This window comes from Coenobita brevimanus, chromosome 76 (assembly GCF_032717465.1).
Source record: "Coenobita brevimanus isolate Jiangsu-jjx chromosome 76, ASM3271746v2, whole genome shotgun sequence".
Taxonomy (NCBI): Eukaryota; Metazoa; Arthropoda; class Malacostraca; order Decapoda; family Coenobitidae; genus Coenobita; species Coenobita brevimanus.
This window is the reverse complement of record NC_137029.1, coordinates 22,095,399-22,121,903: the sequence shown is the minus strand read 5'-3', so window position 1 is coordinate 22,121,903 and position 26,505 is coordinate 22,095,399. Positions and strand designations below refer to the sequence as shown.

The following is a 26,505-nucleotide window of genomic DNA, read 5'->3' as shown; positions in this document are numbered from 1 at the left end:
GGACCCCCACTTTCCGGACATCCCCACTTACCGGACATAATCGTCCCGGGATCCAATATTCCCAAAATGGTCCGAAAACCGCAAAAAATTCTTTTAAAAATCTGACTTTTTCCCGCCCATATTTTGAACTTAGCGCACGGGGCGCAGGACAGCTTTGTTGAGGTGCGTCATTCCTCCGACGTCTGCTAGAGCGCCTCTGCATCCTCCCCACTTTCCACCCATTTCTTGTCGTGAGTGAATGCTCGTCGTCATGGCTGCCCACATGCTCGCTTTTCTGGTGGTGCCTTACCTACTGCAGGCACTCCTGCTGCTCTCATGCCTCTCCTTCATGTGTGTGATGATGGCCCCGCCGCCTGAGAAGAAAAAGAGAGTGGTTTTGACTCTGGAGAAGAAGAGGGAGATATTGGAGAAAGTAGATGCGGGATGGTCTTCGTCATGCATCCTTCGTGAATTCAACCTGGCCCGATCTACTTTGTTTGATATTAAGAGATCCTGACACAAGCTCATGCAGTACACGGTTGACTTCTCGTCGAAAAGCAAACGCAATGTGGAGAGGAAGATGATGTTTACTCCCAAGTTTGCTGAAGTCGACTGCTCCACGTTGATTTGGTATCGACAGCAACGTGCTGCTGGTGTGATGGTACATGGTACGGAGCTGAAGGCTGCTGCTGAGAAGTTCGCAAGACTTCACGACGCCCTAGACTTCAAGGCATCCGAGGGTTGGCTCTTCGCGTTCAAGTTACGACATGGCCTTACCAACCGTAAGTCTTATGGCGAAGCTTTGGATGCTAACGAGGATGGAGTAGAGGAGTTTCGGCACAAGGTGAAGGGCTTGATCGACAGGGAGGGCCTCACTCTTGGTCAAGTCTACAAAGCTGACGAAACTGGTTTATTCTATCGCTCTTTGCCTACGAACACTCTAGCCGAGGAGACGGAGAAGCGTGTACCTGGCCGCAAGCTCTCCAAGCAACGGATATCTGCTTTGTGTTGTGCCAATGCTAATGGCATGCACCGGCTTAAGCCCGTCATTGTTGGCCGTGCAAAGCAACCTCGGTGTCTTCGTGGGGTGATGGATGTCCTTCCTGTCGTCTGGTACCATTCCTTGAAGGCATGGTTCACAGCCCACATCTTCAAAGACTGGTTCCACCGCTATTTCGTCAAGGTCATACATTACCAGACGAAGAAACTGGGAATCCCACGCGACTAGGTAAAGGCCCTCCTTCTCCTCGACAATGCACCTGCTCACCCGTGTGACAAGGACTTGGTGACTGAGAATGGCCGTATTAGGTGCATGTTTCTGCCACCTAATACTACTGCTCTCATCCAACCAATGGACCAAGGAGTGACTGTGGCAACGAAGCGGCTATACCGACGGAAGTTCCTGGATGAGGTGATGGTTGTTTTCGAGGACGAAGATGAGCACAGGGAGGGACGGGACACACAAGGCCAGCGGACTTTGGAAAACCTTCACCACTACAACATCAAGTCTGCCATTTACAACTGGGCCAGTGCATGGAAGGAAATCCCTATCAAGACTCTAGAAAATGGTTGGTCTTGTTTGCTTCTTGGAACGGATGTGGAGCACGATTTCCTAGGTTTCGATGTGGATTACTTCCATGCACGTCTACGTGCGCATGGGGACGATGTTGATGTGGATGAAGTGGGTGAGTGGTTGGATGACGACGAGGGCGATCATGGGTATCAGACCCAGTCTGATATCGATATTGCATCTTCAGTTGCAGGTGTCAGTACCCAGCTTGAAGATTCCGACGAGGACGGCGACGATGATGCGGACTCCTCTCAGCATGACACAACTCCAGCCATCCCCAAGCTAAGCGCACTCCGGGAACACCTAGAGTTTGTTCTGGAATACCTGGAACACTCAGACTGCGACAGGGAGACGGGGCCCTTGGGACTTGTGGAGGAAGTGCGTGCTTTCAGGCAGCGCATCATAAATCGTCAGAATCATCGTTCCTTGCATCAATCAACGATTGACAGTTTTTTCAGGCCCGAGACCCCCGCTGTGCCCAGCCCTGGCTCCACTTCGTTGCCTCCCCAAGACAGGCCCTCATGCTCCAAGCCACAGCCCAGCACATCAGCCACGGTGGAGTCACCGCTCGACGTGAGTTTGCGTCTATCTTCTGAGTCGTCTGCAGTGGGTATGCCATCACTACGACCCAGCGATGCACCCCTAAGTCACCTCCCAGTGATACTCTCAGACTCTGACAGTGATTAAATGGCAAGAACTTCTCCACTAGACCACATGGGAATTTAGTGTTGTGCAGTGAAAGAAAAACAGTGCATACAGTATTGTTAAGAAATTAGAAATTTGAGTGAAAAGACATACAATTTTTAGACTAAATTTAACGTAAATTAACTTGTGTGTTTTGTTTTGAAATTGGTTTTATGAGTGGAAAGACTTAAAGTGCAGAGTGCAACACTTATTAAGTTACAATGAAGCATAAGACAAGAGTGCACAGCGAAAAGAGAATGGATTTCTGAGTGCGAATGACTAAGTTAAGTGCAAAACTTCAAGAACAGTGTACTGCAAGTGCTTCAGGAAATCCTTCTTACTGTCAGAGTCTGAAAGGAGGTAGTTATTCATCAAGATGGCCATGGATTTGCTGTAAGTAGGCAGAATGTTTCATACTGTACTGTACTGTATTTTCCATACTGTACTTACCTCAAACACCTTATTTCACTCCTTTATGTCCCTTATTGGTGCAAATATGTAATGTCTTAAGTGCTATGCATGTGCAGTAGGGAGGTGTTTTTCTGAGTTAGGCTAGGTTAGGGTCCATAACTACCAGTCCAGGAGCCAGGGACTTGTAAGTACCCAGAATGTTTAATATTGTATAAACCTACCTCAAAAACCTCATTTTATGGTTCTTTTGCATTTATTTCAGTCTTTTATGTCCCTTATTGGTGTGATTTGGGTCTTAAATAGGTGCTATGCATGTCCAGAGGTAGTTGTATAGGTGTTTTTCTGAGTTAGGGTCCATAAGTACAAGTCCAGGAGGCTGGTGCCCACTATCTGGACAGGACCACTTTCCGGACATGCCTTTGGCTCTATTACGTCAGATAGTGGAGGGATTACTGTATATATATATATATATATATATATATATACAGTATATATATATATATACACACAAACTGTATTTAGGATAAAGGAGCGAGATGGATAGCTTAGCACAGTGATGCATTATCCGCCTCAATCCCAAATGGATAGCTGATTGGGGGTACCAATGCTATATCTGGAGTTTCACATTATTTGGCATGGGAGTTGGCCAAATTACACAGGAAAACTGAGAGATTACTGTATGTACTGAAGCCCTCCAAGAGTCTGGCATTTCATTCTCTAAACCTGGTACAGGTTTCGTTTCATTGTTTCATTTTTAAAGGCTCCAACATGCTTGCATGCATCGGCCTTGGTCACCTAATGGCGGCTCCATGCTGCACGATCTATTGCAGCCTCCCTGTTCAGTCCCTTAACCCTGAGGTCACTCTGAATGACCTCATCCCATGTCTTTCTCGGTCTACCCCTCATAACCCCACCCCCAATATTAACACTTCTCACCTTCCTCACCCAATTATCATCCCCCATCCTCTCCACACGTCCAAACTCTCAATCTATTTCTCCTCATCACAACACCAATATACTCCAGTCCCATCCTACCTCTCAACTCTTCCATTGTAAACCCAGCCCCCCTAGACCTTGGACGCAGGGACACACTACACATCCACCTAATCATTGTCATTTCTGTATGTCTGAGCCGACGAATATCCTCCTCCTTCACTGCCCAGGCTCACTATCATACAGCATTACACTCCTAACACATGCTGCATACAAAGACCCCTTAGCACGTGGGGAGAGTCCTCTCAACATCAGGAGAGGCAAGAGCTCCCTGAACTTCTTCCAACCACTTCTCACCCTAGCCAAAGAGATAGCTCCAGCCCCACCTCCAGCACACAACATGTCTCCCAAATAACAAAACTCTTCCACACACTCAAGAGATTCACCAGCAAGTTCAATCCTTTCACGTCTGACAATCTCCACCTGCTCTCCCCAACATGCTGTACACATAAAATCAGCATTATCTCGCAGTCTATCTCTGATACCACTACATCTCTTATGCACCCATTTATCACACACACCGCACAAGATGGAAATACTTCCCACGCCCTTGTGGCAAACTGCACATGGCCACTCTCTCTCGTCTTTGACAGTACCGCCACCAACCCTAGATATCATCACTTTTGTTTTATCTGCATTTACCCTTAAGCCCTTGTGCCCCTTACCATCTCTCCAATTCCTAAGCCTTTCCTCCACCTCCCTTTCGCTCTCTGCAATCAACACCAAATCATCAGCATACAACAACTCCCACGGAAGTCCGTTTCTAAAGTCATGTGAAAGGGCTTCAAGTACCATGGTAAACAACATGGGACTCAAAACTGACCCCTGATGCACACCAACATTCACGGAAAACTCATCACTCAAATCTCCATTCACTCTTACCTGGGTGTGAGCACCCACATGCATAGCCACAACTCACAACAATGTTTTGCTTGCCAAGTTATAGTTTGTCATGTTTTTACCATGGGTTTCCATACCTTCATTTAATAGTTTCCACCTCTGGAACTGTGAAACAGTATCAATGTGACTTTCTTTCCTTTTTTTTTTAACCAAAGTTATTTGGAGAACAGAGTCAAACTTACACATGGCTTGGATATGTAGCTTTTTCGTACACTAGATCCTTGGAGCCAGTAAATGTTGGCTTTTATCTAACACAAATTTCTACTGCTATAAAAGGGTGAAGTATAGATAATCTGTGAAGCTGTGACTCACCTGAGATATAGTCATCACAGTGAGGCCTTGTCCATGGATGTAGAGAGGGTAAACTATGTAAGGTGTGGCTAAAGCCAGAAGAAAAGCCACAACTACTAACACCACATTGTGCCACACTCCAGCACACAAGATCTGTTCAAAACCACAAGAATTAACAACACATACAGTATGTACAGTAATCCTCTAATCAAAATTCACTGTATTTACTGTACTTGTAAAGAATAATGCTCAATGAATGGAATATCTAAATTTATAAAATGTTGTTGTTGCTGTTGTGCTACCACAGTTTGTCAGATTATGCAAACTCATCAACTGCAGGCAAGCAACTACCTCTGCAGGGCGGTCCTGTGCAGTGAACTAACGTTTCCATGCAGTTGACAGCGCCTCACACAGCATGGCATGGGGATTAATGTGGAGGTCTGATTCCTGGATGGATGCTGCAGTTATGTCCTTCTGCCCCGATAACAGGGACACCATAGCAGGCTATACAGCATCCCATTACTTGGCTATATGGTTACCACCCATTATTATAAATGTTTATTTGAGTTACAGGAAATCATTTGACTTGTTACTCAGTGGAAAGCCACCTGAACTGAAAAGATGAGAAATAAATAGTGACAGGAAGGATGAAAGAAATAGGAAGAGAGAAGGGCAGACACATAAAATGAATTACAAACATGAGTGAAGAAACAGGCAGCACTAGATCATGCAAGTGGATGATAGGCACCCCCATCTACCACCAATTCATAAACTGAGTAGAAATAAATAAATAAGTAAGCTGACAATGTGAGTGTGACATGCCACTAAGGATGAATTTATGAATCCAGGACTTTACTTGCTTATTGTGAAAAACATGTTCTTGGCATCCATTTACATTCACTCTTTTAAAGTGACACCTATCTGTACTGCCCCTCACCTTTTTCATCTCTTTCCAAACCATCTTCGCCCTGTATTGTCCTCAACCTCCTGTAAAATTCATCATATATGGTAGACCCTTGCTATACTGAACTGACTGGGGGGAAGCCTGGCTTGAGAAACCTGAGAGTTCGATAGATCTGAGGATCACCCAAGAGATTGGGTGTGCTAAGTTGACTCCAAGCCTTCTTTACCCCTGCACAGTTGTTGACTTTATACACGGGTTTTATTCACCTCTGTTTAGAGTACAACTCTCATATGTGGAGAGGCTCCCCACATACAGCTCTTCTCAATAGGGTGGAGTCAAAGGCTTTTCATCTCATCAACTCTCCTCCTCTTACTGGCTCCCTTCAACCTCTGTCACTTCGCTGCACTGTTGCCTCTTTATCTCTTTTCTATTGCTACTTCAATGGTCACTGCTCCTCTGAACTGTCTGCTTGCATCCCTCCACCTCTACGACGAGTCCGTAGCACCCGTCTAGCAACAAACTCTCATTCCTTTTCTGTCCAACTCTCTGATGCATGAGTTAACTGTTACTCCCAGTCCTTCATTTATGCAACAGGTCAACTCTGGAACTGTCTCTCTCTGTCTGTACTTCCTACTTCCTATGATCTCCAGTCTTTCAAATGCAGTGTGTCCAGGCATCTCGAAATAAACGGATCTTGAATTTGGCTCTCTTTTGTATTGTTTTTGTTTTTTTCTTGGAAGGAACTGTTTTGTAGGCTCCTGGCTCAGCATTTGGTTCCATCCCCCTCACATAAAAAAAAAAAAAAAAAAAGTGGGAATTCACGTTTGAAAATAATTAAGAACAATATCATATTCTAGTACTGTAAGTGAAAACTATACCCATTTTACACTAACTTGGTCTGTAATTTCACCCTGTTGTAACTTATTTCACATCCTTGTCATAGCACTTCATGACTCATACAGTATTACTATAATCTATTATTACTACTCAGCAGTCATGATGGGGAAAGGACAACTTCTGGCCAGGGTGAAGTAAAATAGGTAGGAAACATACAGTATGTATTGTACACTGTGCCTATATAGATAACTCTACACTGCTTACACTGACACTCATAAGACTGTTAATATCCTTAGGATAAGGTAAAATAATGCTATTAGCAAATACAGCCATGTATAGGTGTACAGTACAACGTGTGTTAAAATCAGCTGACGTCACATCGTCAATAGTTGTACGTCAAGGTGCTCCAAGCAGTTGTTTCCTGTTTGTAATATATACTGACAAGTTGGTAAGAATTACTAAACTAGCCATCCTTATGGATGGCTTCCTGAGAGAGCTACATACACTACTGCTAATGGAAGATGCTGTTATTCTGGCATCTTTTCAAGATATGTGTCCGACAAAATTTCAGATATTATTAGACTATTGCCAAGACTACGGAATGAGAGTAAATGAAAAGAAACCAAATTCTTTGTAATAATGATGAGGACAATAAAGTACCCATTACTCTTTAGAGTTTTAAAATCCAACATGATAGGGAATATCTATACCTTGGTGTTTGAACAAATTTGCAATATTTTGCACTGTACTGGCGACCATCATCCACTCACTTGATGTAGAGCTGCCTACTTCTTCCTTACCCTTTATCATTCTTTTTCTGTGCATGCGCTCCTCTCTTCCTATTTCTCCCATCTTTCCTGTTACTTCTTATTGCTTTTCTTTCCATTACAGGTGGTTTTATATTGAGTGACAAGCCAAATGGCTTCCTGTGGGCCAAGAAACCATTTACAATGCTGGGTGGTAACCATATACAGTGGAAGCTCGATTATCCAGGCTCGGATTATCCAGCTTTCGGTATATCCGGGCCGTGACCCAATGGTTCAGTGGTATAGTAATTCATAGAATTATCCGTACGATAGCTCCGGTTTAAACAGGAAGCATCCAGTTTCTAGGGAGAGGGGCATGGATAAACCAGAGAGAGTCTTGCTCACCCTGCCCCCACCCACACCTCCTGCTCACAACTCGATCACAAGGGTGGTAGGATGGAGTTTGGTGAGGCAACTGTTACTCCTGACGTAGCCTAACCTTGCTTAACTACTTAATAATTTAACCTAACCTGACCTAACCTGGGCTCCAGTTGGGAAATTGGGAAACTAAATCCACTTTTGTGTACGATGAGTTTCATCCATTATGCCCGAAGCAATCGTAGGTACGGCTTAAAGAACGTGATAAAAGAGAAAATCTTTCAGCAAGAGAAGGTAATTTACTACCCTCAAAATAGAAAAACACAGAAAACAAACTGGAGGAATATGAAGTAAATTGGTGAGGTCTTTAGGCTGTATGCTTAGACGAAAAGTAATGGGTTTCCTAGTTTTAGGGAACGAAATGAAACAAGAATGTCTGCTAATCAGAAAAAAAAAAAATACTCATCTCATGTGTTCTCGTAAGTTAGCATTGAGTTCTGCATTTTTCGTTAGGTATCGCGCCTCCCAACACATTTCGGACCAACAGAGCATTGTTATTTCTTCCTCTTACATTTACTGTTCACTCTTTTGTTCGTTCTTAAGTGTACTGTATGTGTGAAAGAGAGAATACAAACAATAATGCATTCCATTAACCCCATCATAGCTGTCAGCCTCGAACAATGCTTTACTGTACCGGTGTCAGGGATGTTGGGTTAGGGAGAGCTATAAAAAACTGCGAACAATTATGGGAAGGGAACGAAGGTCACTGGTATGTTTTCACGACCCTCCTCTACCATCTCAGTCAGGCGGCCTGCCACTTCATCTCAGATGTTTTCGCCGATATGTTTAAATGCTAATGTAACATGCACCCTAATTATGAGTAAGTTTCTTCCAATATGCCGGAAACAAACGTAGGTAAGGCTTAAGGAACGTTATGATAATAAGAAAACAAACTAGAAAAATACAAAAACAAACTAGAGAATATGAATTGAATTGGTAAGGTTATTACGCTGTATGCTTGGACGAAAATTTAAGAGTTTCACAATTATAGGGGACGAAATGGAACAATTATGTTTACTAATAAGAAAAAATACTTTCATCTCAAGTGTTCTTGTAAGGTGGCATTCAGTTCCACATTCATTGTTCGATGTCGCTTCCCAACACATTTCGGACCGACAGAGCATACAGTTATTTCTGCTCCTTACAGTTAAGTGTACATTTATTGCACATTCTTTTGTTCGTTCGTGTATGTGTGAAAGAGAGTATTGATACAAACAATAATGTATTCCATTAACCCCTTATGGCTGTAAGCCTTGAACAATGCTTTACTGTACCGGTGTCAGTAACGTTAAGTTAGGAGAGCCATAAAAACTGCGAACAATTATGGGAAGGGAACCAAGGTCACTGGTATGTTTATACGACCCTACTCTACAATCCCAAACAGCTCGGCGGTCCTTTCATCCCAGATGTTTTCGCCGATATGTTTAAATGCTAAAGTAACATGCACCCTAACTTTATGTTTAAATTCTAATGTAACATGCCCCTAATTTTCTTTCCCGAATCATAACAAATCACAAGATGGGTTTAGGAGGAGGGGAAAAAGCCAGGTGTACCAGACGAGTCTTTTCACATCTGTAAGAAAAAGAAACTGACTTTATAACTTTGAAAAAAATGGTTTCAAGGTCTGCCACGGGAGTACACAAATTTCTGAACTCACGAACATTGAGTATTTGAGGGGGATAAACATACGCTTTGCTGTAAGCAGTAAAAGCACCTTACCAAATCAGTTCATCCTGATAGTCTGTTATATTTTTCTGATTATTTCTGGGTTGGTAAATAAACATTTCTTGTTAAATCTTTCCCCGCTGTTTTTATCTGTTCTGGTGTGACGACTCTTTGATTCGTTAACGTAATGGCAGAAGACACTGTTCTAATCTAAGTGTTTAAACCTGGCCTAACCTAGCTTAACTGCACCTAATAATGTAACCTAACCTAATCTTCAGTTGGGAAGTTGGGAAACGAAGTCCACATTTGAGTACGATGAGTTTCGTCCATTGTGCTGGAAACAATCGTAGGTACAGCTTTAGAACGTGACGATACTAACAGGGAGGAAATCTTTCAGTAAGAAAACGTGATTTACCGAACTGAATATAGTCTGAAAAATACTGAAACAAGCTGGAGGAATATACATTGAACTGGAAAGGTCTTTCTGGTACTTAAGTGTACATTTACCGGTAAATAAATCAGTCTAACAGTACAGTACTTGTGTTTCCGCCGGATTAATCGTGCTTTCGGATTAATCAGGCACCCCTTAACACCATATAGCCCGGATAATCGGGCTATCTCTGTATAAGCAAACCATACGTGCTCCCTCCGTGTCAACAAGTGGGTTGGTGGAGGGTTAGTGCCCCTCCCCGTACAACACATAACTCAGAAGTCAAATGGCAACCCCTTACAGGATTATCGTGTCTGGCAATAGATAGATAAACAGAAATTCTGAAATGACTCTTGTGTATAAATGTTAAGTGTTTGAAGCAGCAGTCTCCTTCTCATTGCTGTACGGTTCAAAATCATGGCTAGGTAGCAGCCAGATATATAGACAATAACTTAAGTCCTTACTAGGTGTCAGGCGTAACACGAGTACTAATTTAAGCTTAGTTGAAGCATGAGTCAGGCCAGTTCAGTCTGTAATTACAAAAAGAAGCCAGTGAGCCTCACAAGGATAATTTGCAAAATATTTGAAGACGTTATGAGACAAAATTGTAGCTTATGTAGAGGAAAGAAATATACTGTGAAGATCAGCATGGCTTTTGAAGTGGCAGATCATGTTTAACTAATCTGCTAGAATCATTAAGTGACTGGAGAGATATGCTTGATGAAAATCAGCCTTTTGATTTCATCTATTTTGATCTTGAAAAGGCTTTTGACACTGCACTTTATAAAAAACTAATCTACGTGATACAGATAGCAGGAATTGGAGGTACCGGTTAATGCTTGATGTGGACAGAAGATTTCTTACATAACAGAATATAGAGAATTATGAGTAAATGGAGAAGTGTCTGACCCTGCAGAAGTGACCAGTGGAGTTTCACAGGGTTCAGTGTTGGGGCCTATACTGTTCTTAATATTTATAAATGACCTTCCAAAGAATCTTAGCTCCAAATGCAAAATTTTTGCCAATGACACAAGAATATACAACACTGTAGAACAGTGACAGAAATACAATTATTTTAAGAAGATGTAGATGAGATGATGGCTTGGTCAAATAATTGACTGCTGAAAGTCAAAGTATCACAGTGTAAGATCATGCATGTGGGAAGAACCAGTCCAAGATATAGCTACCTAACTATAATATGGGGGGACATGTCCTGATAGGTTATAGAAGAAAAAGATCTGGGAGTGATATTTAGTGATGACTTAAAGTTTGGTTAGTGGTAGGTGGTGGTGACCATCATCCACTCACTTGATGAAGTGCTCCCTAATACTTCTTCCTTAGTCTTTATCATTCTTTTTCTCTGCCTGTCCTCCTCTCTTCCTATTTCTCCCATCTTTCTTGTCACTTCTAAATGCTTTTCTTTCCTTTACAGGTGGCTTTATATGGAGTGACAAGCCAAATGGTTTCCTGTAAGCCAAGAAACCATTTACAATGCTGGGTGGTAACCATATAACCAAACCATACGTGCTCCCTACGTGTCAACAAGTGGATTGGTTGAGGGTTAGTGCCCTTCCCCATAAAACAAATAACTCAAAGTCAAATGGCCACCCTTTACAGGATTATGGCATCTGGCAATAGATAGACAGATAGAGTCTGGGAGGGAGTCAAAATTTACTAATACTGATAGAGTGCCCATTCATATAATATATATATGGCTTGTGTCAGAGAAAGAACCCCGGGATGCAAGTTTATTAAACAAGCCCTAGAATTTGATCCATCAGGAGACCTTTTTGACCAAGTAAGATGCCTCATATGAAACAAACCGGACTCATCAACTAAATATAAAACATACAAATTGGAATGAAATCCAAATTTCATAACACATGGTGTAAAACATGAAAGAGTATATACCTGATTATATATGAACCTCATTTACAAGATTAAGACTGATGTCACATGATTTAAGAATAGAGACAGGGAGATGGAGTCAAACCCCATCAGAACTGAGATTATGTATACGTGATATGAACAAGATTCAAGATGAAAAACGTGTGTTACTTGAAGGTACACTGACTATCAATATGTGGAACAGATTTACATCACTGCACTTCTCATCATTAAGTAGTTTCCTAAATGAAAATGTACATATTACTGACATGTGTACATATATTAATGAAGTGATCAAGCTATACAAATAGTTCTCTGAAGTAGTAACTCAAGACTGAGTGAAGAAAGTGACCCCTCAAGATAAATGTTGTTACCTATTTTTGGACATATAGTATTTGGTTTTGTTTGCACTGATGAGTGTATCTATGTATATAATGTGTTATCTGTCAATAAACTACCTAAATAGGCTGTATACTAAGTGAACTTTCACTCACCATCACTCTCAGCAAAGATGACTTTTGGTGGCTCTGGTATCATGTTTGGTATAGAGAGTCCTGAGGTGCTGAGGGTTGAGTCCTTAAGGCATCAGTGATGGATCCTGAGGCTATGTGGAGGCCGACTAAGGAGGCTGATGCTACAAACACAGTGCAGGTCTCTGACTCTGTGAGGATCCTTTTGAAAGCTGGAGAGGACAATGGCCTGAAAAATTGGGAGATCTTGGACTGGATCTTCCTTGGCTGCTGCTGCTGCACCAACTCCAACCTGATGAGCTGCATGACCTCATACTGTTGAGCAAGAGGTCCACCAACTCTATCATTGATGGTCAGGATTGTGTCTGCAGCATCAATGCCTGCAGCTACAGATGGTTCATGTGCCTCCTCCTCTTCATCTTCATCCTTAGTTGCTGTCTAGTCTTCCTATAGATCTGTCTTAATCTCCTCTGTCTAACAAAAGTAGCCAGGCACACCAGCAGTCCATCCACTCCTGCAGTTCCTCCTAAGCAAGGTTCCCCTGCCCTGCAGCTGCCAACAATTCTGCCATTTTCAGTGGCTCAAATCCCTCAAAATCAAGTAGTGCTGGACTCTTGGGGGTTTTGAAGAATTTGCACCACCCATTCATAAGCATGGTAAGTGGCACTTTTCTTCCATGCTTCAGTCCAGTTCAAGATGCTGTCCTTTATGGTGTAGTTATTGAAACTGTGCTGGGTTTTCTTGCCTCTGGTGTCCTCACAGTCAGCCAGGACCATCCCATCCACAGGCATAATGAGGCACTGTTGCAAGTAATGGTTTCTGTTGTCTCTTGGCACTCTCTGTGACTCCCTAATCCATAGGCAGGATCATGGCAGTGGTGCTGGGTGACAGGAACAAAGCCTTGATTCATCCATCCTTGCTGCACAGTTCAGTGGTGGAAGGATGGGCTGAGGCACTGTTCAACAGCAGCACTGCCTTCATTTTGTCTGGACTGATATCATACCTTTTTTGGTGCTGCATCACAGAATGGTCAAAACTATCATGGAATCGGTCATCAATTATGTCTTGGGTAAACCAGGCAGCCTAGTTTCCATGGTACTCCACAGGAAGCTTGGCCATAATGTCCTTGAGTGACCAGGGCCTATTGCTCTTACTTACTATGACTGGCTGTGGGTGATTAGAGCCATCAGCATTTGCACAGGCCAGACTGGAGGGCCACTACTTTACTGTTTTATGCCTGAGAGTGCTGCTATCTTTGGAGGTCTGGGTGCTCTGAGGAAGAGCATGCCAGAAGAGACCAGTTTCATCTGCATTGTAAATTTGGATGTCATGTAGGCCCTCCTCCTCCATCAGCTTTCAAAGATGCTGAACAAATGGTTACAAGGCATCAGCATCAGTACTGAGCAGCTCTCAAGTTATGGGACTCTTAACAATACCATGGTGCCTCCTCACCTCCACAGCCAGCCATCACCGCACTTTAAATCTTTAATTCCATACTATGTAGCATGCCTTTATGTAGCATGTTGGATGTCCTGGCCACGAACAGGGACACCCTCAGCCTGCTCCTGCATGCACCACTTGTATACAGCTTCATCTGAATTCTTAAGAAACTTCCTGATCCCGAACACACCCTCCCTCTTCTTCCTGCTTTACATTTTCTTCATGGCTTCATTTGTTTTAACTTTAGCCTTCAGGATGTCATAGAGTGTTGTCGTCTTCAGCTTATACTTGAGTTTGGCCCTGCTCATGCCTCTTTCGTGGGCCTCAATCACCTCAAGTTGGCTTTCCCAGGAGAGGTGGTGAGAGATTTCTTACTAGAAAAAATTCTTCATGATCAAATCACAACATTTGACGTGAATGTGGTTGTCTGTGAGCAATGAAAGACGAGGCAAGACTGTGGTCAATCATGAATGACGCGGTGTGTCCACAGACTCTGGTCCTGCCCAATCCTATTAGACGTAGCCCCCAGATAGCCTAACTTGTCATTTACTCCCACCAGCAGATCTCCAACCTAGCCCAACTGGGTGGGAGAAACTGTCACCAAACTTGGCAACTGTTTCAAGTCACCCCACGAGTGGCAAGCAGTTCAGAAAGGCCACACAATGCACCTAATTTATTGGGCATTATTTGGTACAGCCAAAAAACAATTCAGAGGGTTCAGAGGCATTCAGAGGGGCCGTGTAATGTTCCCCATTTATCGACCATTGTTTGGTGGACTCTGAGGCATTTGATATATCTGAAATCCATTACAACAAAGTTCGATAAAGCATGGGTCTGCTGTACCTTGCATATATTCTCTCTCTTCCAATGCTTGTTTTATCTCCTTCTAATTGGCCAAATATTTCTCCCTTCTTTAATATAACTGCAGTATGAGTATGCTTAACAACTTTGCAGGTACATAACAAAAAACCCTAAAAGGGGAATATCTATCTATCTATCTATCTACAGGCCGATGCCATAATTCAATAAGGGGTGGCTGTCTGTCTATGAGTTAGTTTTTTTACAAGAAAGGACACTAACCCTCCACCAACCCACTTGTTGACATGTAGGGAACACATGTATGTCTGTATGGGGAATGTCTGTATGATAGATAATAAATTTTACCTACATGAAGGTAGTATAAACTAGGCTAAAGATGAAATAACAACAACATATTATGTATAAGCCACGAATTTAACGTAAATTACATCATACCTTTAACTGCCGAAATGAAGAGAGAGCTCGGATTTCTTCTGTTGGAACATCGACATATGCTCCGGGGAAGACGACCATTATCAGAAATCCAAAACCATTCACATGCACATCCTCTCTGAAAATTTTTTTTTAGTTCACTTGAAAAGAGTACAAGTTGTATAAGACATTGCTGCAACAATGATATAATCAATGATACTACTTGTATGTAAAGCAATACAGTAGCTTATATCCCATCAATCATTTTCTGCTTACTATCTTACTGAGGAGCCATTGTGATAAACACATTCATGTACGGTACAACACTTTCCCCACAGCTAACATGATACTGTTTTCAGGTATGTGCTGAACATTACAATCAGCCTGTACAATACCAAAAGAAAGACAAATAAAGAATGAATGAAGAAAAATGCTTAAGATATCAACAACAACTGCCAGTTCTTCCATAATGAATGATTAAGCTGAAGCAGATGGCTTGCTCATGCCTGATACTGGCAGGCAGCTCTACTATACATGTTCAAGTCATGTCTTACAGATCCAGAGGGTCAACTGATCCTTGGGATCAAGGACCATCACATTATATACTGTAACCACAGAAAGTGACCTGCCCCTACTCTACAATATGTGAATGGATGCATATGTAGGTGACATTTGGAGCATGAAATGGGAGGAGGTGAAAGTCAAATGGGACTGTATTGGACTGCTGTCCAAGTTAATGGAAGATCAATTCCACACTGGGGCTGGGAGCAGTTGGGAGATATGTTTTTTCATTATGACACTCTTAACCTGGTCAATTTAAAAGTTGTCCCTCCTGGTCCAGAAACTTATTTTTTGGTCACTACATTGATCTAAACCATTTTAATACAAAGAGAAAACCACCTAAAATACATGAAAAAAAAATCACATAAATCAAGTTCAATGGACTACATGCAGGCACAAAAAACAGTGAGTGTTGTCACCTTGCTGTGCACTGATTTCTTACTGTTTTATCATTCTGCACATTATGCTGACTTTAACTGACAAGTAAATGACTCAAATATCATGTATCCAATATGGTTACTCTCCTTTTGGGGAATGGGGAGTACAACTAAAGAACAAGAAATGAAACTTACTTAACAGCTGCAATTGCATGTCCAATTTCATGGATAATGGATGCAACAAGCAATGTCAAGAAGTAATACGGGAACTCCTTCACAGGTATGTTGATACCTGGAACCTAAGAAAGAGAAAGAATACTAAACAGTTAAAAATGCATTAATTCAATGGAATACTTAAGCACTTGAAAGACAGGTTGCTATCATATTCTTTATGTACAACTACACTTCATGTATTCGCTGACTACTTGGTCACACTGAATCCTAAAAATAAATAGGCTGCTTGCCACTGGGTCAGGTTTTTATACATAACTATTACAGTGTTGACTTTTTAAAAAGTTTACATTTTTCTTACAAAACAAACAAGCAAACTCTCTCTTGCACCTATCCCCCCACACCCACACATCCTATACCAAGTAGTTCGTCTTACCTAAGGGGGATTACATATGTGAATGTGGAGAGATGCGTGTCCAGAGGCAGGATGTGGAAGATGTGCAATGGGTTACTGTCTTTATGGATATGGCTCAATGTCAAGACTGAAACACACAGCCCTGCCATTAGGTGAAAGGCCCTACACAAGCTGGCACAGTCAATGGTCTCTTCAACATTACTGTTGTTACTGTTGAGGCCTCAGGCTCATCTAGACCTGAACCTAATGGACTGGAAGCTGAAGCTGCCCTTGTCCTATAGGCCAATGTCCTCCTTTATCAGGGAGTTGAGAGACATCTATATGATGACGATGCCACAATATGAAGGTGTCCCTTTCCAACACGTCTAATATAAAAATAACAAATGACAATACCTCACCTCCAGCCCATTCCCTTATCTCATCTTACCATTACACCAACACCTGGGGGTAGGGGGTTTCAAGAATACTCCCCCAGTATCCCTGCTTGTCATACGAGGCGACTAAAAGGGTTGGTGGTGGGTTAGTGCCCCACCCCGTAAAAAGAACTAACTAAAAAAGCGAACAAAGCGCCTCGGACCCGGACGGACCATACGTTGACGACTAAGGAACGGACGAAGGACATTCTTAGGGTGGGAACGTGGAATGTGAGAGGAGTGAATGATGAAGTGAAAGAGAAAGAGATTGTTCAGGTGCTTGAGGATGCAAAAGTGGATATATGTGGATTGACTGAAACTAAATGGAAAGGTGAAAGGGTGAGAGAATGGGAATATGGTTTAGGTATATGTGCGGGAGTCAATGAAAATGAGAGGGCAAGAGAGGGAGTATGTCTGATGATAAGCAAGAAGTGGAAGGAGAATATAAGAGAGTATGGAACACTGGGTGCAAGGATTGTATGGGTGAGGATGAAAGTAGGTATACAAGCGTGGGCGATTGTATGTGTGTATGCCCCAACAGAGGATCGAGTGGCAAGAGTGAAAGATGAGTTTTGAGCGAGTGTAGAAGCGTGTATGGATAAGTTTGAGAGGAGCGAGAGAGTGCTGTTGATTGGAGACATGAATGGCAAAGTTGGGAATGTACGAGTGGATGGAGTGGTTGGTCAGTGGGGTGTGCCAGCTGACGCAGATGGGAATGGAAGTGCTTTGGTGGACATCTGTGCTTGTAAGGGGTTGGCAATAGCCAACACCTACTTTCGGCATAAGATGATCCACCGGTATACATGGAGAGTAATGAGGAGGATGGATGGTGAACTTGTTGAACGAAAGGCAATGATAGACTACGTGGGTGTGGATGAGCGAATGAGAAGACAAGTGTTGGATGCAAGAGTGTGGAGAGGGTGGGGGAATGGAGTCTCGGACCATCACTTAGTGATGGCCAAGGTAGAGCTGCAAAGAAAGTGGTTGAGAAGACGAAGGGGAAGACAGGAGGAAGCAACTCCTGTGAGAAGAGTGGAGAAATTGCAAGATAGAAAATGACAGAGTATAAGAGCATAGTGGAAGAAAGACTGGGAAGGTATGAGCTAGAGCAGATGGAAGGGGTGGAAGACGTATGTAAGATATTCACGGAAGAGATACGCGCAGCGTGTGAGGCGGTTTGTGGAGTGAGGAGGAGATGCAAGGGTGTGCAAGGGACAGCATGGTGGAATGATGAGGTGAAACGAGCTGTGGAACAAAAGAAGAAGGCATATAGTGAATGGTTAGCGAGTAGAGGTAGGGGAGAAGATGAGAGAGAGAAGAGAGAGGTATATGTGAGCAGGAGAAGGGAGGTTAAGAGACTGGTGAAGGAAAGTAAAAAGAAAGTGGATGAGGAGTTTGGGAGGAATCTGAGTGTGAAATGGAGGGAGAGTAAGAAATTGTTTTGGAAGGAGGTAAAGAAAGTAAGGCAGTGTGAAAGGGGAAATAGTACGGGAGTGAAAGATAGGAATAATAGATTGTTGGTGGAGAAGAGAGAGAAACTGAGGAGATGGAAGGAGCACTTTGAGGATTTGTTGAATGTGGAGAGTGAGAGCAGTGTGAGTATAAGTGGTTGGGGAATGGCTGGGAGAAGAAGAGATGAGAGGAGGGAGGAAGAGATCAGTAGGGCGGAAGTAGTGGAAGCGATGAAGAATATTAAGTTGGGAAAGGCCCCAGGAATTGATGGAGTGTGTGGTGAAATGCTTAGGTATGGGGGGTGAGATTGTTGTGGAGTGGATATGGAAGTTGTGTAGATTGGCTTGGGAAGAGGGAAGGGTTCCAGAGGACTGGAAATCAGGAATAATTGTTCCTTTATACAAAGGAAAAGGAGAGAGAGAAGTATGTGGTAACCATAAGGGTATTTGCCTACTTAGTGTGACTGGTAAAATATATGGTAGAATACTCACTGATAGGGTTAGGCATATGACAGAGGAGCTAGTTGGAGAAGAACAAGGGGGATTTAGGAAGGGAAAAGGGTGTGTAGATCAGATATTTGTTCTAAGATGTTTAGTGGAGAAGTATCTAGAGAAGGGAAGGAAAGTGTATGCTGCCTTCATGGACTTGGAGAAAGCTTATGACAGAATAGATAGGCAAGGTATGTGGAAGGTGTTAAGAATATATGGAGTGGAGGGAAAATTGTTGAGTGCTGTGAAGAGTATGTACGAGGGAGCTAGGGTTACGGTGCAAGTGGATGGTGAGCTGAGTGAGTTCTTTGATCTCAATGTGGGACTGAAAAAGGGTTGTGTGATGTCTCCATGGTTGTTTAATATATACGTGGATAGGGTTGTAAAGGAGGTGCAGGGTAGGGCAGTGGATGTGGGGGTGGCTCTAATGAATGAGGGTGAGATTTGGAAGCGTCCGGTGTTGCTATTTGCTGATGATACAGTATTGTTGAGTGAAGATGAATGGGAGTTGCAAGGTTTGGTGAATGAATTTGGGACAGTGTGTAGGAGGAGGAATCTGAAAGTCAGTGTAAACAAAAGTAAAGTTATGGTGTTTGAGAGGAATGAAGTCACAGAGTGTGCAGTGAGGTTGGATGGTGAGGATATGGAGAATGTGAGTGCATTCAAGTACTTGGGTAGTGTGATGAGTAAGGATGGAACTTTGGGGGATGAAGTGCGTGAAAGGGTACAGCAGGGAAGGAAGGTTGTTGGTACACTGAAAGCAGTGATGAGAAATAGGGAGGTGAGTATGGAAGTTAAGAAGTCACTGCATGATAGTATTGTGATCCCTATCCTGACGTATGGAAGCGAGGCATGGACCTTGCAAGAGGGGAACAAGTCAAGAGTGAGAGCAGTGGAAATGAATTACTTGAGAGGAGCATGTGGAGTGACGTGGAGGAACAGGTTGACGAATGAAGAAGTGAAGGAACGCTGTGGGGTGGATGTGGATGTGGTTGAGAAGATTAGGAGAAATACACTGAAGGTGGTTTGGACATGTGATGAGAATGGAGAATGAAAGACTGACTAAGAGGGTGTATGTAGGTGAGGTGGAGGGAGGGAGAGGGAGAGGTAGACCGAGGATGAGGTGGAGGGATGGAGTTGAGAGGTATATGAGGGAGGGGGGGGTGAGTTGGGGGGAGGGTAGTCAAATGGTGGGTGACAGAGCGACTTGGAGGCGTTCTGTCCGCGGCCACCCTTTGCGGGATTAGGGCGTCGGGCTATAGATAAATAGACAATGTATGTACACACACTGTGATGACCCTGAATATTTTCTCTTATTCCAGTATATGTGCCTGATCATTTTTATATATAAGTACACAGAAGAGAACATCTCACTTCCACTGATATTATTACTAAACCTCTACAATTCCTTCTCTAACTGCCACATGAACTCTGTTTCTCTAGAAATTTTTTTTTAAAATGTGACAACTGCCATACTAAATGGAACTTCCAGCCATAAAAGTCTGATCTATATCAATGAAAGAAATAGTTATACTGTATTTGGATGTACAGTATTACTCATCACCTGTTATGACAGACATACAGTAATTACCGATACATAATATAAACAGGCTTATTACACTACTATAGGTACAGTAATCACATACAGTGGATCCCCAAGTTTAGCGAAATCATCGTTAGCAGTTTCATGCAAGAAAAACATAAACAAACCACGTGCATGGAGTTCCCGGGTTTGCTGATGTAACCAACAACGAATTGGAGCACTTGATCGGCCACACACCAACAGTGTCTGTTGCAGAAATGTTGGAGTTGGAGGAGGACGATATGGAACAGCAGCAGCCAGTAGAGGAGCCAAAAGATGATGACAAAACTCCAACAACATCACCACTTTCATCATGGCTGCTCACTCACAAGAATTAGCAGGAGGATATCAAATTGGTAGAGTCTGTCAGCAAGTATGAATGCCTGTTCCATGTTTCTCCATTAACAAAGCTGATAAACACTGTGTTCAATGCGAAAGTGAATGCAAGACTCTAATAACTTGCTACCTCAGGAGAATCCGGGAAGTGGAAGAGGTGGAAGGCCCAGTGCAAGCAGCAGGGGCAGCTAAACATGGAGCACAATCCAGTGTACTGTAGATGCTATCATGCACCTGCTCGAGGATGAGTTCTCTGGGTTCGTGCAGGAACAGCAGACAGAAGAGATGCACCACAGGATGCATGTGTTGCATGGAGAGGCAGAGGCAGCAGAGGCAGAGGAGGGTGGAGGGGCAAGAGGTGGCAGGACACAATATCCTCACCACCTGCCTTGGAAATTACATCCCCATCTCTTCCATCAAGCACCTCACTCTAGCCTTCCAAGCAAGTTTCCTTGCTTATTATGTACATCCATAATCCATTATCCGGAGCACTGGTAACCGGCGCTTTGCTAAATCGAACACAAGAAATAGGGGAACATTCCCACAATCTGAACAATTTGAATGTCCGTCGCCTTGCTCGTCCGACACCCCACCCCTCCAGCCCGACGCCCCATGTCTCCAGCCCAACACCTCGCCTCTCTAGTCCGACACCTGGCCTCTCAGTCCAACACCCCGTCTCTCCAGTACGAACACCCCCTCTCCAGTCCAACACCCTGCCTCTCCCTAGGTTTGAAATGAGGCTCTCCCAGTCCTCCCATCCTCCTTCTATAACCCTCTCTTCTTCCCCCCCATCCCTCCTCCAACCTCCACCACACTTAGCACTGCCAGGCATGTCTCCTTCCCTGTCCCCCTGCCCTCCCCCCTCCCCCACCCCTGGTTATCTCCCTCTCCATTCCCCCACCCTCCCCCACCCCCACTTGCCTCCTGTGTGTGTGTGTGCGTGTGTGTGTGTGTGTGTGTGTGTGTGTGTGTGTGTGTGTGTGTGTGTGTGTGTGTGTGTGTGTAATTCACCGGGTCGGTCAGGATCACGTGATGGTTTGTGATCATCAGCATTTTACCCTCCCAGAAGAAAGCTGAGAGCTCATATAGTTCGATCTATGGGCAAAGCCTTGACCTTCACACACGCACACACTCATCCTCTTGCTCAAGGAGGACAGTGACTAACCGCTTTGTCAGTGAAACTTTTTCACATCCTGAGCAAGGCGCGAACTGTCTTAGCAGATGCTTAGTGAGAGCGTTACCACTACACCAGTGAGCGGTGTGCGTGTGTGTGTGTGTGTGTGTGTGTGTGTGTGTGTGTGTGTGTGTGTGTGTGTGTGTGGGCGTGCGTGCGTGCCTGCGTGTGTATGTGAGTGAGTGAGTGAGTGAGTGAGTGAGTGAGTGAGTGAGTGAGTGGTTGGGTGGGTGGGTAGGTGAGTGAGTGAGTGAGTGAGTGAGTGAGTGAGTGAGTGAGTGAGTGGGTGGTTGGGTGGGTGAGCGAGTGAGTGAGTGTGTGAGTGAGTGGTTGGGTGCATGGGTAGATGAGCGAGTGTGTGAGTGGTTGGGTGCGTGGACAGATGAGTGAGTCAGTGAGTGGGTGGGTGGGTGAGCGAGTGAGTGAGTGAGACTGCGGGATGGGGGGGGGGGTTAGGAAGGATGTTTGGCTTTCTTGTCTCCCTCTCTCTCCCCCCACCCTCCCCCACCCCCACTTGCCTGCCTCCCCCATCCCTGCTTGTCTCTCCCTCCCACCCCTGCTTTGCGCACTGCCAGCTGCCTGTCTGGCTGTTTAGTTGCCCTGAAACATCTCCACATCACATGTCCCACCAACCTACCCTCCTGCATGTGATGTGTATCATGCCATTTTTAAGCAATAGTATTGTTTATGAGGATAATAACATTACCTATGGTGTTTCTGTGTCAGTCTCTAGTGACTGAGTAAGGTATCTGAGTGTTTGGATTTGAGTCTGGAATGCATCTGTGGATTTTCTTCAGCATCTTCGGGGGAAAATTGCTTCGATATCCGACACTCTCGCTGACGGAACACTCCCACTGGTACACAACACTGCCTGATATCAGGGTATGGGTGTAAATGGGTTTTTGAGGGAGTTAGCACGGGGCCTGGAACCAATTAGCCTATTTCCCACAGGATCAATGCCCCAACTTTAACAGTTTCATGGTTCACGTTACTTTTTACGGAACCAATTAGGTACGAAACACGAGGCTTCACTGTATTTTTTTTTTTTAACATGTTCAAAGTAGAAGACGAGTTAGAATTACTGAATTGGAATGAAATGGATCTGGACAGACTGTGGAATGCATATAGGGATTGCTTAGTTAGGAATGCTAAAGCGGTATGTGGTGTGGCAAGAGTAACAACAAAGAAGAAAGGTACGGCATGGTGGGATGAGGAGGTACAAAGAGCGGTGGAGGAAAAGAGGAAGAAGTGGCTAGAGAGAGGTAGTGGAAAAGAGGAAGAAGTGGCTAAAGTGGTTACAGGATAAGGGTTCAGTTGAAATAAGAACTGAATATGTTGAGAGCAAGAAGCACGTAAAGAGACGAGTGAAGAGGAAAAAGAAGGAAGTAAATGAAAATCTAGGAAGAAAAATGAATGTGAACTACTCTGAAAATAGAAAGTTATTCTGGAAAGAGGTGCGGAAATGTAGAAGTGAAAGCGGTAAGAAATGGGATGGTGTGAAGGATGCAGGTGGTAGATTATTAACCCATGGAGATGAAGTAAGGACCAGATGGAAAGAATATTTTGAAAGCCTGATGAATGGGGATAGAGAAAGCAGAGCAGCTGTAAACATGATTGGTTTTGGGGGTGTGCAGAGAAGGAATGCAGTGCCGGGAAACGTGACACTTGCACAGGTGAAGAGTGCTGTGAAGCGGCTGAAAAATGGGAAAGCAGCTGGGGTTGATGAGGTGTATGCAGAGATGATTGAACAATGTAGTGGAGAGAATGGAATGAAGTGCTTGTTGGAGATACGTAAGAAGGCATGGATGAGTGAAACTATGCCTGCAGAGTGGAAAAAGGCTGTGATTGTACCCCTGTACAAAAATAAAGGTGAGCGAAGTGACTGCAAGAATTATCGTGGCATAAGCTTACTGAGTGTGGTAGAGAAGGTATATGGAAAAATTATTATAGAGAAAGTAAGAGAGATATCAGAAGTCCTAGTGAGTGATGAACAGGGTGGCTTTAGGAGTGGCAGAGGATGTGTGGACCAAATATTTGCAGTGAGACAGACAGTAGAGAAGGCTTGTGAGAAGGACCATAAGGTGTTCATGGCATTCATGGATCTGGAAAAAGCATATGACAAAGTGGACAGAGAAGGATTGTGGAAAGTTTTGCGCATGTACGGTGTAGAGGGTAAGCTACTGGGTGCCATCAAGAGTTTTTATGATGGTAGTGAAGTATGTGTCAGGGTTAATGGGCATCTAAGTGAATGGTTCACAATTAGTGTGGGCGTGCGACAAAGTTGTGTGATGTCCCCATGGTTGTTCAATGTATATATGGATGGGGTGATGAGAGAAGTGAAAACACGAGTAATGGAGAGAGGGATGGCATTGGTAATGAACAGTGATGGATGGAATATCTCAAATTTGTTGTATGCTGATGATGCAGTACTGCTTGCAAGTACCGGACAAGAACTTGGTAGGCTAGTGCAGAGTTTTGTTGATGTCTGTAAGCGTCGTTCCTTGAGAGTAAATGTAGAAAAGAGTAAAGTGATGGTTATTGAGAGAGAAGGTGACTCCCAGTACAATGTAACAGTGAATGGAGAGAGACTGGAATTGGTGAGAGAGTTCCAATACCTGGGTACAGTGACAGAAAAGAGAGGAAAATGTGCAAAAGAATTTGAAAGTAGAGTGACACAAGGAAGAAAAGTAGCTGGTGCAATGAAGGCCTTGATAAGAAACAGAGGCTTGAGTGTTGCAGCTGCACGAGGCTTACATGAAGGAGTGTTAATGCTAACTTTAACATATGGATGTGAGACTATGGTGTGGCATGAAAATGAAAAGTCAAGAGTAAGAGCAGTGGAGATGGGACTACTGAGGAATGTATGTGGAGTACAGAGGGTGGATAGGATATGAAATAATGTGATTCGTGAAAGATGCGGAGTGAGGAAGTCGGTGGACACCAGAATTGAAGAGAGTGTACTGAGATGGTATGGTCATGTGGAGAGAATGGATAACAATAGAGTGGCGAAGAAGGTATATCTGAGCGAATTCGAAGGAGGGAGGAGGCGAGGTGGGCCAAGGAGAAGGTGGAGAGATGTGGTGGATGAATGTAAGAGGAAGAGAGGTTTGGAAGTCAGTGAGGCTAGGGAACTGACAGGAGATCGAGCTGGCTGAATGAATTTTGTGAGGTGTGCATGATCAGGGATTTTTGGCACCCCTTTTTAACGTGGCAGCATCTGGATTGACTCTGTCAGATACGATATGTGAAGCTACAGAATGTGGTGAACGTTTTTGGCATATCCAATAGAGCCAGGATTCCGGGGGCTTGAATGATGAGTGAATGGAAGCGTGGCCCATTGGACTGGGCAATTTTGGGCTGTCTGGACAATGCTACTCCTCACTCTGCCCATGGGTGGGAAAGGAGATCCGGATGATGATGATGACAATGATGAATTTGTCCGACTCTGGACATAGGCTTCACAGCCTGCTATCAAGGCCCAGCAATCCCCCTACATTCCATACACCTCTACATGTCACCACTACAGCACTAACACCCACCATCCATATTGAATACAAGCTAGGGCTGTCTCATACATGACTGGTGTATTGGTATTAGCGGGGGTATTTTTACGACATGTCGGCGGGTCTTCTGGTAGATCAGTAAAGCCTGATTTAATGAAATTCAAATCCTTCAACTGTTCCCTGCCCCAGCCGGGATTTGAACCTGCGTCCATTAGGACTGCAGGTCACCTCTCTACAGACTAAGCCACCACCTCTGGCACTGTAACTATTACTGTAGTAATGTTTATTTCTATCGTTCGTATTCTTTATAAAGGCTCAAACGTGCTTGCATGTGTCAGTCTTGGTCTCCTAATGGCAGCTTTCCATGCTGCAAAATCTCTGGCAGTCTCCTTAGTCAGTCCCATATGCCTGAGGTCATACTCTATGACCACCATTCACATCCAGTTGACATCATTGTACTTATGGTTCTTCTTTTTGTAATTATTAGTCTATACAGTACTTTAATCATACTTATTACATACGGTACGCATTTTTACTATGCTTGTTCTACTGTTTGTCCATGGAAACCTTTACCTATTAAAAGAGAATATACATCAGTGGTTCTCACCAGGATTTGATGGAATGAAAGGTCTGAAAACAATTCTTATGTGTGCATATATCTATCTATATCTATCTATCTATCTACCTATCTATCTATACAGTATATATGCGTGGTAGGTGGGGGCGCTCACCATCCACTCACTCAATGTAGCACTGCTCTCGGGAGACTGCCCTTTCCTCTCCTCCATCCTTCTTTCTTTCCATCCTCTTCTGTCTTTCTTTCCTTCAGTCTTTCCTCATCCTTCCGTCTACAGGTGACTTTACACTCCCTCTTCTGTCTTTCTTTCCTTCATTCTTTCCTCTTCCTTCTGCCTGTGGATGACTCTACACTTAGTGACAAGCCAAATGGTTTCCTGTACACCAGGAAACCATTTACTGCGCAGGAGTGGTAACCATATAACCGAATTTTGGCGCCTAGTGGTTTAGTGGGTAATTATTGCACTCCAATTGGACTGAGCCTGTGAAGGTTTATATCCAAGAGATGGTTGGGGTTCATTGCTCATGTAATGCCACTCAGGGATGAGTGAGGCTGATCACTCAGATGTTAAATGTCAGGAC

At 43.7% G+C, this 26,505-nt stretch overlaps 1 protein-coding gene across 2 annotated transcripts in view; it reads right to left on the bottom strand.

Moving 5' to 3' along the window:
• The window catches only part of S2P (membrane-bound transcription factor site-2 protease), a 151,569-nt gene that overhangs the window by 109,121 nt on the left and 15,943 nt on the right, over positions 1-26,505 (bottom strand). For both annotated transcript variants that reach the window (XM_080279047.1, XM_080279048.1), the window contains exons 4-6: positions 16,009-16,112; positions 14,900-15,014; positions 4,850-4,981 (exon numbers count right to left, since the gene is read on the bottom strand). In XM_080279047.1, the coding sequence (XP_080135173.1) occupies positions 4,850-4,981; positions 14,900-15,014; positions 16,009-16,112 (351 nt within the window). The remainder of the gene's footprint in view (positions 1-4,849; positions 4,982-14,899; positions 15,015-16,008; positions 16,113-26,505) is intronic.